The 13,337-nt window shown below is 35.7% G+C and overlaps 2 protein-coding genes across 7 annotated transcripts in view; one reads left to right on the top strand and one right to left on the bottom strand.

Moving 5' to 3' along the window:
- The window catches only part of phf21b (PHD finger protein 21B), a 106,332-nt gene extending 98,609 nt beyond the window's left edge, over nucleotides 1–7,723 (top strand). For both annotated transcript variants that reach the window (XM_052030789.1, XM_052030790.1), the window contains one exon: nucleotides 1,926–7,723. In XM_052030789.1, coding sequence (XP_051886749.1) covers nucleotides 1,926–2,165 — 240 coding nt within the window. In that variant the 3' untranslated portion in view covers nucleotides 2,166–7,723. The remainder of the gene's footprint in view (nucleotides 1–1,925) is intronic.
- LOC127578619 (rho GTPase-activating protein 8-like) overlaps nucleotides 1–13,337 on the bottom strand; it is a 98,538-nt gene that overhangs the window by 7,402 nt on the left and 77,799 nt on the right. For 3 of the 5 annotated variants that reach the window (XM_052030796.1, XM_052030795.1, XM_052030797.1), the window contains one exon: nucleotides 10,524–12,199. In XM_052030796.1, coding sequence (XP_051886756.1) covers nucleotides 12,002–12,199 — 198 coding nt within the window. In that variant the 3' untranslated portion in view covers nucleotides 10,524–12,001. Of the gene's footprint in view, nucleotides 1–10,141; nucleotides 12,200–13,337 lie in introns of those variants that run through there. The other 2 variants (XM_052030792.1, XM_052030794.1) reach the window with 2 other exon arrangements.

Here is a 13,337-nt window from a genome sequence, read left to right as displayed (position 1 = left end):
GGTCAAATGACTAAAATCTATTATGAACCTTTATTCCCTTTCCACTTCATTTATGTGCACAAATCTTATCGGTTACTGCATAAAGTAAGAAGTGTGTATTTGTATTATGGGATGCCAGCTGTATTTCCTTTTTACTTCAGACTCCTAGTTAAAAAAAAGTACAAGTGGCATCCCAATATACAAATACACACTTTGCTTTTGCATGCAGTCACCTAGAAGTGCAGTAGCATCATGCTTATAGTCTGTAACAGTTGGAAGTTCAGACTGACTTATTGGATCTTGAACATGGTTTTTTATAACACTAATCAACTTGGGGTTTTTATTATTCATGGATGGCAAACTTTGAAAAATTAATACAACAGGGCTGAATTAGTTTATTCGCTTGCATGAGCTGAATTTTCACTACGTGCACACGTGCGGTTCCAGACCAGATGCTGAGTAAAAGAAACTTGTATATTGCAACATATTTTCTTTAACAAATAATGTGATTGTGTTCTTTAATATTCTAATTACAAAGATTTTGAATGTGTCTCTGCCCAGTTTGTATTCCATTGGGATGAGTTACTGTGAAGGTTAGGTGTGGAGCAAACTAATTTTTAAAAATTGCTGGTTATGTTGCCTAAATAATTCCAAATATGGCATAAATTTTAAGTACAAACCAAAGATTTCATAAAATTAAAACATTTTTTTAAAATACAGAAATAACAAAACAAAATGTAATTTGGGCAGCAGCTGCAAAGAGAGTAATGGGGTTCAGGTTGATGACCTTTCATCAAAACTCTTTCTTTCGCTAGAGATATTGCCTGACCTGCTAAGTATTTCCAACAGTTTTGTTTTTGTTTCAGATTTCCATTTGCAGTATTTTGTAGACCTATTTCTGTCTTCCAAATATGTGTAATAGAAGACAATAACAGTAGAGTACTGATTTGAGGGTTATAATACTGACTGAAAGCATGTTTAAATAATATTGGTGCATAACAAAAGCATTTTGAGACACAATACATATGCTACAGATCAATAGTGTGGAATATCCATTAAATCATGGCAGCATACAGTCCTGTCTATAACACTTGCATATTCCCACATTATTTTGTTATACTCTTCTGTACATAAAATGTAAATTCCCTTTACCATAATTTCCATTCAATTTTAACTATTAGCTTTTGCCATTAAGATCTGATGATCATGCAAAATAATTTAAAAATTACTTCACAGTAAAACCTTTCAAATTCATTTTATTTTATACTGTTACCAAAGGTTTAGTCATCCTAATGAAATTGGATCTTGAGTTTTATTTTGGTGGGGGCATGTGGGCAAAAATGTAAAATCAATGAAGTAATGTTTACAAGATATTTGCAGTTGGAATGCTGGGTGCAATTATTTGTTGTAAAGAAAAATATTAACATCATAGAAAGGAAATAGTAAATAGATTATCAACCATGTATGAGAGACCTTGTACTTCAGGAAAGTCTTGGAATTTTTTAGTTTTGAGTGTTGTGAGTGAGCTAAGTAGTGAAATATTAGTCTTGACATTTGGCAAGTTAGGAAGAAGGAGAGCCTAAACTCAGGATCACCACTGGGGAAATGAAGGGTAGTGTTAAAATAATTTCATTTGCAATGAAGGACCGGACATGCTTTACCAGGAGTAACTATTGAGACAAAGATCACAGTTTGATTTAAAAGGAAATTGGATGGGTTTTCAAAAGAATAGAGTAGGGGAGGTGGGGGTGTGTGATTGTATTTTGAGTAGTCACTTGATTAGATGTGATGGATTGAACAGCCTTATTCTATAATTAGATTAAAATGTCTAGGTGAGAATACAGACTCAAGCAGTGATTTGTTCAGGTTCTGTACAGCTCACCATCAATCACTCAGATATGCCAACTGAAGAACTTAAGTTGTCTAACCTTTTATTTATTTAACAGAAATGTCTAGAATTGAAAACAAGTCTCATAGCTAAACAGAAAGGAACTCGGGCCTCCCTGGAACGTGTGAAAACTCTGATTAGACTGATGCAGAGTGAACAAGTGATCCAGGTTACAATGATGACAACCACAGCCACCTCTCGAGCATCCCCATTGGTTTCTCTCCCCTGGATCAAGCCTTCAGCTGCGGCAGGGACCCCTCCAGCCCCCTTGAAGCAGCAGTCACAAGGAAAGAACTAAAGGAACTGGGCAAATCCAGATTTAATTATTGTTGTTTGGGAATATTTACACATTTTTATGTGCAGAAACTGAGGGGTGTGATAACTGATCAATGCAGTACACTATGCAGACAATGTTGGAGCAGACATGCACCATGCAGGTAGTTTGTACTGTGATTGCAGTCCTTTAAGCCACTACTTTGGAAGCTAAAGAGATTTTAATTTTTTTATTTTTTTATGTTGGCCTTAACTTAGATTCTGGAACCAGAAAATGGCCGATTTTAAAAAAAAAAACCACACACAAAACATTTTTTCACTTCTCCACAGCAGGTGTTTTGAACACTAGTTTGCCTCATGGGAGAGGGAAGGAAACAAAACCATAAGCATTGGAATGCACTGCAGTAGACTGACAATTACCGCAACAAAGCTGTAACATATAAAGCATTTTCCAGTGAAATGGGAACCTGTTTTTAGGACTGTACATTACTGTAACTAAGTTCAAACATGCAAATACTCGGTTAAGACAATGTCTGACATATTTATTCAGGTGACGCGCAAAAAACGGTTTTATTGTGTATGTATGGGTCTTCAGAGCATTCAAACAAAGTTTAATTTTTTCAGTATTAATATAGGTAAGAAACATATAAAATAAAGTATGAGGTTAGTATTTAAAGTGGGACAATAAGTACAGTATTTTCCTGCTGATGCCTATGAAACATGTTTATCAAGTATTTAAAGGGTACAACTGCAAAACTTATTTTGCAACTTATCTTACTGTTGACATTTTTGTGCAGACCAATCTTTAAAAAGTATAGTGGGTATTTTAGGAACGCTGTGTTTTCTTTCTTTGCTTTTTTTTTTGAAGTACTGTATTTGTTTGCCAGATTTATATTTAAAAATAATGCCAAAAATGTGTTTCCTCCTCCAGTACTGTATTTGTATCACAGAAAAGTGACAATTTAAAGAAAGCCTGGGATAGTGATAAAGTTGAGGGGTGTTGGGGAAGGAGGGGAAATATCTGCTTCTTGGTACATGTAACTGCCTCAGACTCGTAACAAGTAATTGGCACTGAAAATGTTGATGCTGGAGTCAAGTATCACAAATTATAAAAAGGTTTACCACTTTTTGTAGACCTCCTGAACTATTTATTAAATAATACTCCAAGAGCATTGACTAATTTAGACAGCTACTTGATTCACTAGCTAGTCTTCCTGATATTTAAAAAAAAGGGTCTGCACCTTGGGAGGCCGCAGCAGTTTGGCATGGGAAGCTTTAGGCCTGCTCTGGCAGTGCATGGTCCCTTCAACCATTTTCACAATTCCGGGAAAAACTGTGCAGTACAATGCAAATCTATTTTATTACAGTCAACACTTCAATGAACAAGATTTTATATTCTTTTACTGGTGAACAAAAAAGAAAACCACAAAATGCTACTGGTGTAATGCCAATGTGCATTTTGATGTGGCTTGCAATGTAAATGTTTCAGGTTAAATGTTTTTTGATGACTAAAGAGAAAAACAATTCGTTCAGTTATAAAATATTAAGCAGTTGAATTTTTTTTTTGAAGGGTGGAATGGTGGTTGGTGAAGAAGTCTTGGCCTGCTAGTTTAGTTCAAAAAGACTGTCCAGTGGATAGTGTGCATCAAAGTGAATTAATCTTAATTCTGCCAATGTAGTTCTTTTTTAAAAAAAATTAAAACTGAATTGTGAAATCTGCTTGTACATGCTTTATGAAACCATTTTCTATCAAGTAACCACATCCCATACTTCAGTAAAAGGGATGTGTTAACTTTCACAATGTGGCTTCAAAGCATATCTAATCAATCAGTCACTTAACATTCTTTTTGCATATCCTGATTTTCTGAATCTGCTTTCTAATTATTCATTGTAGTATTACACAAAAGGTGTACACTTGAACATAAAATATTAAGTATCTATAAAGGAAGAAACTTAAAAAAAAAACTTCCTCTGCTGACTCCTTTAACACTGTATGGAATCTGCAAATAAAATGTTTGGTGTGCTATCTCTACTTATGGAAAGCTTCATGTTGTCCCAAATGAAGGCAAAATAAAATGTGTGGTTGTAGGACAAATTAACCCCATGTAGAATTCTTTTGGCCCCAATAAATTGACACTTGGAAATCACACATTGCTTTTTAGTGTGTTTTAGGTGTGAACCACAGCAAGAATTTCTTTTCATCATTCTGAGAATTCAAGATTTTGGATCCACCTCAATAATTATACAGAAATCTTATTAAAATATAAATAGTAAAGCTGCATTATTTTCAGAGTGAAGTGCAAACAGGGACCATGGGGACAAAGTGTCTCTTCTGTGGGTTAGATTTTTAATCCTCTCTTTTTGGAATATCTGACCACAAGTGGAAAAGCCAAAAATTATTCAACTTGCTCACTTCTTAAAAATCTGGATATCTTCTGCATTGGAGGGCCATGCCCATGTCCTCTTGTTTTAGAAATCAGAAACATTTCTCAGGTAGAGGCGAACCAAAACACATGATCGGAGTGCATGGTTGGTTTAGGCCCCAACGCTAATGTGGAGTTGTACTTTTTAAAACAAAAAAAATGTAGTATTCCTTTTTATGACTATTTCAAGGAAAACTTTAAAGGAACAGTAAGTGTAATTGTATTCCAAACAGTTGTGATTTGACAGTAGCTCTCTAGCAAGTGCCACTTTAATTTTATTAGTTTTACTGTATAGCTTTTATTTTTAAGTGGATGTCTACTATGGAGGAACTGGGTGGAAAAGTAGATTTGTGATTTTTTTTTATTATTATGTGCAGAAATCTGATGCACAAGTAATGTGATTGGATTCTAAATTATCACAGGGTGTGGTTGAGTGGATAATTGAAATGCTTAAGTGTAGTTAAGGTTTTGAAGTCTTTAATTTTTAGAATGTTCCTTAAGGAAGATTTGCTAAGATAATAAATCAATTACAGATATAAAGTAGAAAAAAAAGGAATTCTGTTGCATGATTTTTCTAACATGGTGCAAGCATGCACAAAAAAAACACTCAGGCTTCTCAAAAGCACATTGCGTTCAGTGCAAAGGTTTTGACAGCATTCCAAATGTGTTGTAGTGTATTGAATGCGTGATCTGTTACCACAGCAGTGGAATAATCTTGCACTAACTATCCTTAGGTGCCATACATATAAGAGCCTTAAGTAACAAATTTATTTTGCAGTTATTTTAAAATCTCATTACTTATTCATGTATATTCATGAACGATGGGCAAGGATATCATCTGAAATATTATTTTATTCATGCTTTCTATTATGTTGCTAAACAAAAAGACTATACAGAGAAATACACTGGAAGGAACAATTTGTATTCATCGTTCATTTATTGTCTTCATGGTATATTCACTCTTCTGCCACAAATACTATTTCGTAGTATATAATCTGGTTTTGTTTCATGGATAAGTGATTTACTTGAGTAAGTAATCCACAACTTATGCAGATATTATATATGGACAACAGATTTATTTTGAGATGCAAAATAATAAACTGTATTTCATTTGTGTTGTAGATATATTTGTTGTTTTTTCCCTTCTACATGGGCCTTTTTAAATCCCTTAGCCAACAAGCATGCAGAGTGCCTTTAAAGGCAGAATTTTAAAAAGGGGAAAAAGCACAGCCAAATCACCTCTACTATCTTTCAATTTTTACTTAATATCAAATCATTGTGCATTGTAAATACACCTACAAATACATGGTAGAATTTGTGATAACATTACACTGGAATGGGTGACTAGGTTAATTGGTGTACAATCGAGAGTAGGGTGCCTGCTCTTCAAATTTAAGAAGCTTCACTTGCCAGAGCAGAATTGAGCAGATTAAAATGGAATTGAGAAATGTTGTCGCAATTGTTTGTGTAAAAGATGTTTTAAACACTAAAAGAAAAAAAAATTAAAAAGTGTTGTATCATTGTACAATTGGTCTTTTTATTTAATCTATTTTCACTGAGTTTCTTCAAACATTTGTTGGATGAGTTTTATTCTGGTAGTTCAAGGTACTAGAAGTTCTAACCTGGGCAACATATTGTATCCCTTTATAGTTTTATGCAGATTTCTAATACCATCCTCCTCTCAATCCTCTATATTGTACAAACAGCCTGAAGATAACTTAAGTCCAAGATAACATACTTTACCACCATTTTCTAGCACCCTCTCAAATAATAATCATTTTGAGCCAGGCTGTGACACCTTTGTGGTTTTGCTTGTTTTTTTTGTTTATTTGTTTCGGTCTGTTCTAACTACCCAAAATGGAAGTTCAGCTATGAAAATTTTGCTTGTTGCTTGTATGTGTGGAAGATTTAGATGGTTGTTGTGCTTTACTTTTTCCTCTAGAAAATACAACATGGTTGCACACTAATCACTGGATGGGTGATTTAGTTAAAGCAAAAAGTTTTCAAAATCTAGATTTCAGTAATCACTATTGAATGAATATACAGTTAGATATTTGTAAGAAAATTAATCAGTATTATGCTGTTCTTCTACTTTGATATTTATGTGGCTCTGCCCATGGTATGTGGAAGGTAAAAGTACAAATATGTCAAATGGATTTGTGAGCATTTTGTTATAAGATATGGTACCGCAAGCAATAAAAAAATTAAAAAAAAACATTTTTTAAAAAGCCTACCACCAGATGCAGAAAGTGTTCAGATGACAGATTTGTAAATAAATTACATTTCTTATTGCAACATCCATGTATTTATAAATGCTTCATGTTATGGCAAAAATATTCAAATGAAAAATATGCTGTTTGTTGACATTGGTGCTTTTTTTCCCCTCTTCTGATTTATTTCTTTTAGCCTATCACCCAAAGCTTCATGTTTATTATACAGGTATTTCTGGCCTATTATCATTGTACAATATAATTCATCCTATCCCTTCTTCCAATTGTTTTTCTCTTCTCTACTGGTACTACTTCCCCCTGCCTCTCCCCCACCTTCAATTTGTTGCTTGTTACCTATTGCCCATTCTCTTAACCTGTAGTGCAGATGTTTTTGCTTGTGGAATTTGGTTTGCCAGTCACCAGCATCCACACTTCCTACTGGACCTATTTTGCACAATGTCTGCATTCTCATTTTCCCAATCAAGAGTGCCTCTCTTGGATCATTATTTGACACTTATAATAAGCACTGAGTAAGAGCAATCTGCATATCACCTGTCAAGTCAATGAACAACTAGAGTGTAGTTATGGATGTTTAGCAGATAGAACAACCATTCTGCACCAGCAATATCCCACAGAAGAAATAATACCATTGTGTTTTGGTAATGTTTGAGGGCAGAATCCATGCTCTTCATCCACTGTTAATGTGCATAGCTTGGTTGAAAATCTTAACTGAAGGAAGATGCCTATGAAATTGCAATGCCACTCCAGGACTGTTTGAACATAAGTTTAGATTGTAACATCCTAATGCAGGGGGAAGCTTGATATTTCATGTCCAGAAAAGAGCAGCCTAATCCCAGGACTTCTCTCATATCCTGGTTGGGAGTCGTTAATATTAATTGTTTGAATTATAGGATTACCATATCCCATATCATAATTTAGCAAAAAGTCTGAATTTGTCTTTCTTAGCATGTCATTCACTTTAATAAAAATTATTTAATTTCAAAACCCAGTCTGATGTGTAGTTTTTGTCTCTATGTATAGGAGTCCAAGTTAATTTTGTCTTTCATATTTCCCTGTAGCCTAGTCCCTCGTGCCCATGAACTTCTCTTATTACCTACATGTGTAGCTAATTAACCAGACAACCAGCATGTTTTTGGGATGTGGGAGAAAACTGGACCATGTGGGGGAAGCTCACATGGTCACGGAGAATATACAATCTCCACACATACACACCACTGGAGGTCAGAATCAACCATGGTAGCTGGAGCTGTGAGACAGCTGCACTATCTATAGTGCCACTGTGCCACCCTGTGGATCAAATATATTCAATGTTATAAAGCAGTGGTATCTAATATTTATGATCTTTCCTGGGCCACTTGTGAAATGGAAATATTTTACAGGTTGGATGCTCCTATAACTGTTACCATAATTGTACCAGCTGCTTGGTTAATCAAATACTGGGAAAGAGTTTTGCCACATCTACCTGACTGCTCTACATCCAGCCAGAACCAAATCGCCAGTCTCTGCTTGATGGGACTGTCTGGTATGTGAATCAAACTTGTACCTTTTGATTGCGAGGCAGAGCTGAAACCAAAGGTTTACTCCTTGATGAAGCATGGGATTTAAAATTGGTCCTACTGCAAGTGGTTATACAATGTACATTATGATTTAACTTATTTGTGCAAAGAAACTCCACATGTGTACCCTAATGATGATTGGAACTACTTGGCCTATTGCTTCCGTGGAACAACTGTGGGAGTAAATGCAAAAATATTTGGAAAGTTAAGCAATCCCTTAGTGAAGGCCAACATCAGCTGTCCAGCACAAATCCAGATTGTGTAAGGACTGCACTTTCAAAAACCCAGTGCCAGTTGAACAGTATTTTTCTCCCAATGTTGGAGGGAGTACCAAGTAGACTTGCAGCTCAAGGGTGATTCTAAGAGTCCATGGCTGGAAAATTTGTGAATGGTAGTTGTACAGTTGCCATGCAAGAGGTGTTTGATAACATGCATGGGTCTTCAGTAGCAGAAGCCTTGATCAGATTTTGAACACTATTTTGAATACTGGAATGGTAGCTTCAGAAGCATGCTTATTCCCCATTATGCTGTCTTTTTATGTCTCAGCATACTTGGAGGAGCTGGACTTTAGCCAGAGGTTTACTTCCTACACAGTTGCATGACTATTGATAGAGTGGCTAAGAGCAAGTTTGATCAAATGAGGCAGCTGACATAGTAATAAGATGTCTTTACACATTCCCAGATATTTCAATGGGTAAGCATTTTGACAACAGTGATCACATTTCCTGAAGTTTTAAGATAGTTATGGATAAGGACAAGACTAGTTCTCAGGTGCTAAATTGGGGGAAGGTTAAATTACAACACTGTTAGGCAGGAACTGGGGAAAGTCGATGGAGAGTGGCTGATTGGGGGTAAATCCAAATGACATGTCAGAGTCCTTTAAGGGCCAGCTGATTAAAGTTCAGGACCTGCACATTTCTGCAAGAATGAAAGATGAGGATGGCAAGGTTTGGGAATCCTGGATGACAAGTGATATTGTAAATATAGTCAAAGGAAAAGGAAGCATATGTAAGGTTTAGTAAACTGAAATTAGACAAGGCCCTTGAGAAATACAATGGAAGTGGGAATCTTAAACAAGGAATTAGGAAGGTTTAAAGGGGCCATTAAATGATTTGGCAAGTAGGATTAAGGAGAATCCCAGGCATTTTAGATATACAGGAGGAGCAAGTGGGTAGCCAGGGAAAGGATAGGTCCACTCAAGGATGAAGGGGATTTATGCCTGGAGCCAGAGAAAGTGGGCAAGATCCTTAATGAATACTTCACATCAGTATTCATCAAGGAGATGGACATGAGATCAGGGGGTTGACGTTCTAGGGCACATCAATATTAGGAAGGAGGTGTTGGGTCTCTTGTATATAAAAAAAATTAAGGTGGATAAATCCTGAGCCTGATGGGATCTATCCCAAGATACTGAGAAAGGCAAGGGAGGAGATTGCTGGAGCCTTGACCAAGCATGTAAAATTGTTAAATTTCATCATCAGCAAACAAAAGCTTTTGCTTCAAGGAATTCACTGATTAATGTCGGGACTTTTTATTGAGGCCCATAGCTGATGGGGAAAGAGTCCAAGGATGAGCAACATTTACAACAGCTTCTGTCACGAGATACCATGGAGAAAGATGAGATGTGGTGACTAAATGAGAAGCAACTCCAAATATTTAGAATGTATGATCTCTTACCCACCATATTCAGCAATGTACTTCTGCCCAGATTTGAAAAGAACTTCCTTGTTTCATAATTTACACATGAACCAAGTTCCTTATTAGAGGAAAAACAAAATCACCCAGTTTTGTAACTTACAGTTTAAATTGTGAATCAGTTTATTGAGAGTATAGAAAACACTAAGACAGTAGTAGAGACCAGTCAAGCAGACTGAACTTCATTACAGAACCTCATCGAATACAAAGAATGACATGCTCATAAACATTAACATGGAGCTTTAAAAAGATAGTAAACTACAGAATCCATGAGCTTAGTAATCATTTAAACATCTTAAATATAAATAGAGAAAATCAAAATTCCTTTTAGGATTTGGCACGTTTCTTTTTTTCCCAATGACAAAAAGCCTCATGTCACTTGGTGTTAGTTTATACAGCATTTAATTCTTTCCAAATATGAGCCACATGCTCATTAAATTTAACATGGAAATAATGTCATGAGGATTTTAGTTATACATTGGACATCAGCCACTAGTTCAAGTTATCTTTGTCACTGCAATCTAACATTTATCTGCTCTCCTGGGGAAAAGGGACTTGAAGACCTCCTTGACAGTATCTTGGCTAGCTATCATAATTTTTTTTCATCTTGTGATGGTGCAAATTGTATTTTAAACAATAATGCTAAATAACATAAGTATAAATTGCTACTGTTTGTAACGGCAGCAAAATGAACTCAGCATGTCCCAACCAGAAAAACATCCAAAGCATCTATATTTATTTTCTTGAATAAAATAATTGTTTGTTGAAATTCAGAAAACCAGGCATGCCTTAGTTTAAAGTAGTATATGCCATATTTTGTTTTTTAAAAGATGGATGAAAAATACAAAACTCCTTTCCCTATTATTACACACAAATTGCAAAATTTATGATTCAAGTTGGCTGGTTTCCCTTCACCACTAGCACTTAAAATTGAACCAAGCCCAGTATGTTGAATTGAAAGTCTTCCCTCTGACACCTGCAATAATCCAAAGTGAAAGAAAAATGGGTAATCCCACCAAATGCCAATGATTCTAGGATCATAAAATTAAATCTTTCAGTATTGATGGCAGAAAGCCCAAAAGCAGACTATGTGCAAAATATAACACAAAACAGTGGAGGAGGAAGTTTGATTGCTTTAAGTTATTCAGAAAATTGGAAGATTTTTTTTACTGAATTTACAAGAAGTATTATCATTGCTCATCCAAAATTCAAAGTATTTCCATTAGACACCCTTAGTAACAAGTGACTTGCACTTGGGGCTTCTTAATTCCGATCGGCTCTCCCTCTCTCAGTGGCTAAAGAAACATCATACTCATACAATTAAGACATCCCACAGCATCATTGTACAAAAACAAAAAAGTAAGATACAACTACAACATAATCCTGATACCATGATACCAGTATCCATAATCCTAAAATACTATGTGCACCATAAACCAAATAAATTGACCTTGAGGATTTTTCATTGTGGTACCAAATTTTTAAGTAATCATTTTCTTATTTTTCAGTCTTTTTACCATATGCACCAAATGGTGCTGGAGGAAAACCAGTCCGATCTTCAGTTTGTACCTCTCCTATTACATCATCAGAACCAGAACTTGGCAAATAAGAAGCAGGCATCTTATAGTCTGATCTTTCTATTCAATGCCACCAACGTTGTAAAATCAAATAATGTCTTTCTGCAACAGATTCCTTGTTTTATAAGTGTGAAGTATGAGGAGGAATTAGGTTACATTTAAATACTTGATTAAAACTGATCCCTTTCTCATCATCTGCTCCACCTTTGCATCAGCAAGTGACAAGTGAAGTTCAACGCTATGAGAGATATCCATTCAAAAGGTATTTGGACTAAAAGTAGTACAAAACCACCCATGGATTTAGTTTTTCTAACAGTACTTTATACCTGTACATAGTTCAGTTCACTTACCAAAGTTATTTGCAGTTTTTGAAGTGCATTTATGGTAACACCTCATTGGGCAGAATCCTGGAGCTGAAAACTTGGCCATAGTACTCAATAAGTAGCTCAGTAAACATGTTTATTGGGGGAAGGGCATGCAGTGTTGCAGGTCCTTTTGGGGGCCAGATAAGGTTCACTCCAAAGACACATGCCAGGTTTGAGGGGTTCATTTTATTAAAAATGCTCTCTTGGGATACCTAACAGAAAATAAACACAAATTAGATTTTAACAATATGCAAAACATGTTAGGTTATCAGTCAAATTAAAAAAAGAGTTGACTATCTAGAGCAAGTTAAAAGTTTCCATCTCCAAGTTAATCTGGTCATCACACTGATGTGGAACACAGACTAAAGACCATCACTGAGCTCAATGTACGTTAACCTTGGTCAGACTTTCAATCCAGTTTGGGACTCAGCCCATCGCTTATCCTAGTGAAATGGCACTCTTGCCTGGGAGTGGAATTCAGCACTTTTTTTTTTAAAAAGAAAATTCCAAACACACATACAAAGTTTCATTTTCATTCAGTGATCTGAACTGTACTAGATACTTATTCCTGTTATGCACATGTTTATGGTGGCATCTAAATGCCCATAACATAATCATCCTGAGGTATAAAAGTTTTCTACAACTAAAATTGTAATTATTTTTATTTTACAAATAAAGCACAGGGAAATAAGGTTATTAAATCATATTGACACTTCTCTGTGATTACTTGCAGTAAGTGAACATCATCTTCCAATGATTTGTAAAAGGCCCCACCAATAGTCCGCTCATTACATCTGGCCAACCAGAAAAAGATCTATTTATGCCTGCTTTTATTTCCTGTTAGTCAGCCAACATTTAACCATGCCAACTCTTTCTACACCAAGCTTTTATTTTCCATAATAACTTTTGAGGTAGCTCCCTATCAAATCCAAGTACAGTACAGCCACTAGTTCCACCTTATCCACACTACATTTCTTCAAAGTGTACTTTCCAATCTTCAAGGAACGTTCTTTGAATCTTGGGAATTTTGGAAAATTAAAATCAATGCATAAACTATCACTTCTTTTAGGGCCCTACAATAAGTCCACCAGACCCTAAGATTTGTCAGCTCGCACCTTCAACACTATTTAGACTATGCCTGAATGTTGCCTAGATCTTATTGCATGTAGGCGTGGACTGCTTCTTTATCTAAGGGGTTGCGTACAGAATAAAAACCTGTGCAATCACTAGCAAAGTCCAAACTTCTGACCTTGTGGTGGAAGGAAGGTGCTGAAGATGGTTGGGCCTCAGACATTGTGTGAGGTACTGTGGCCCAGAACATTACCTCCTTATGGTAGAATGTTTCTGTTT

This window comes from Pristis pectinata, chromosome 15 (assembly GCF_009764475.1).
Source record: "Pristis pectinata isolate sPriPec2 chromosome 15, sPriPec2.1.pri, whole genome shotgun sequence".
Taxonomy (NCBI): domain Eukaryota; kingdom Metazoa; phylum Chordata; class Chondrichthyes; order Rhinopristiformes; family Pristidae; genus Pristis; species Pristis pectinata.
Note: the sequence above shows the minus strand (reverse complement) of the source record. Positions and strands in the feature narration are given on the sequence as shown.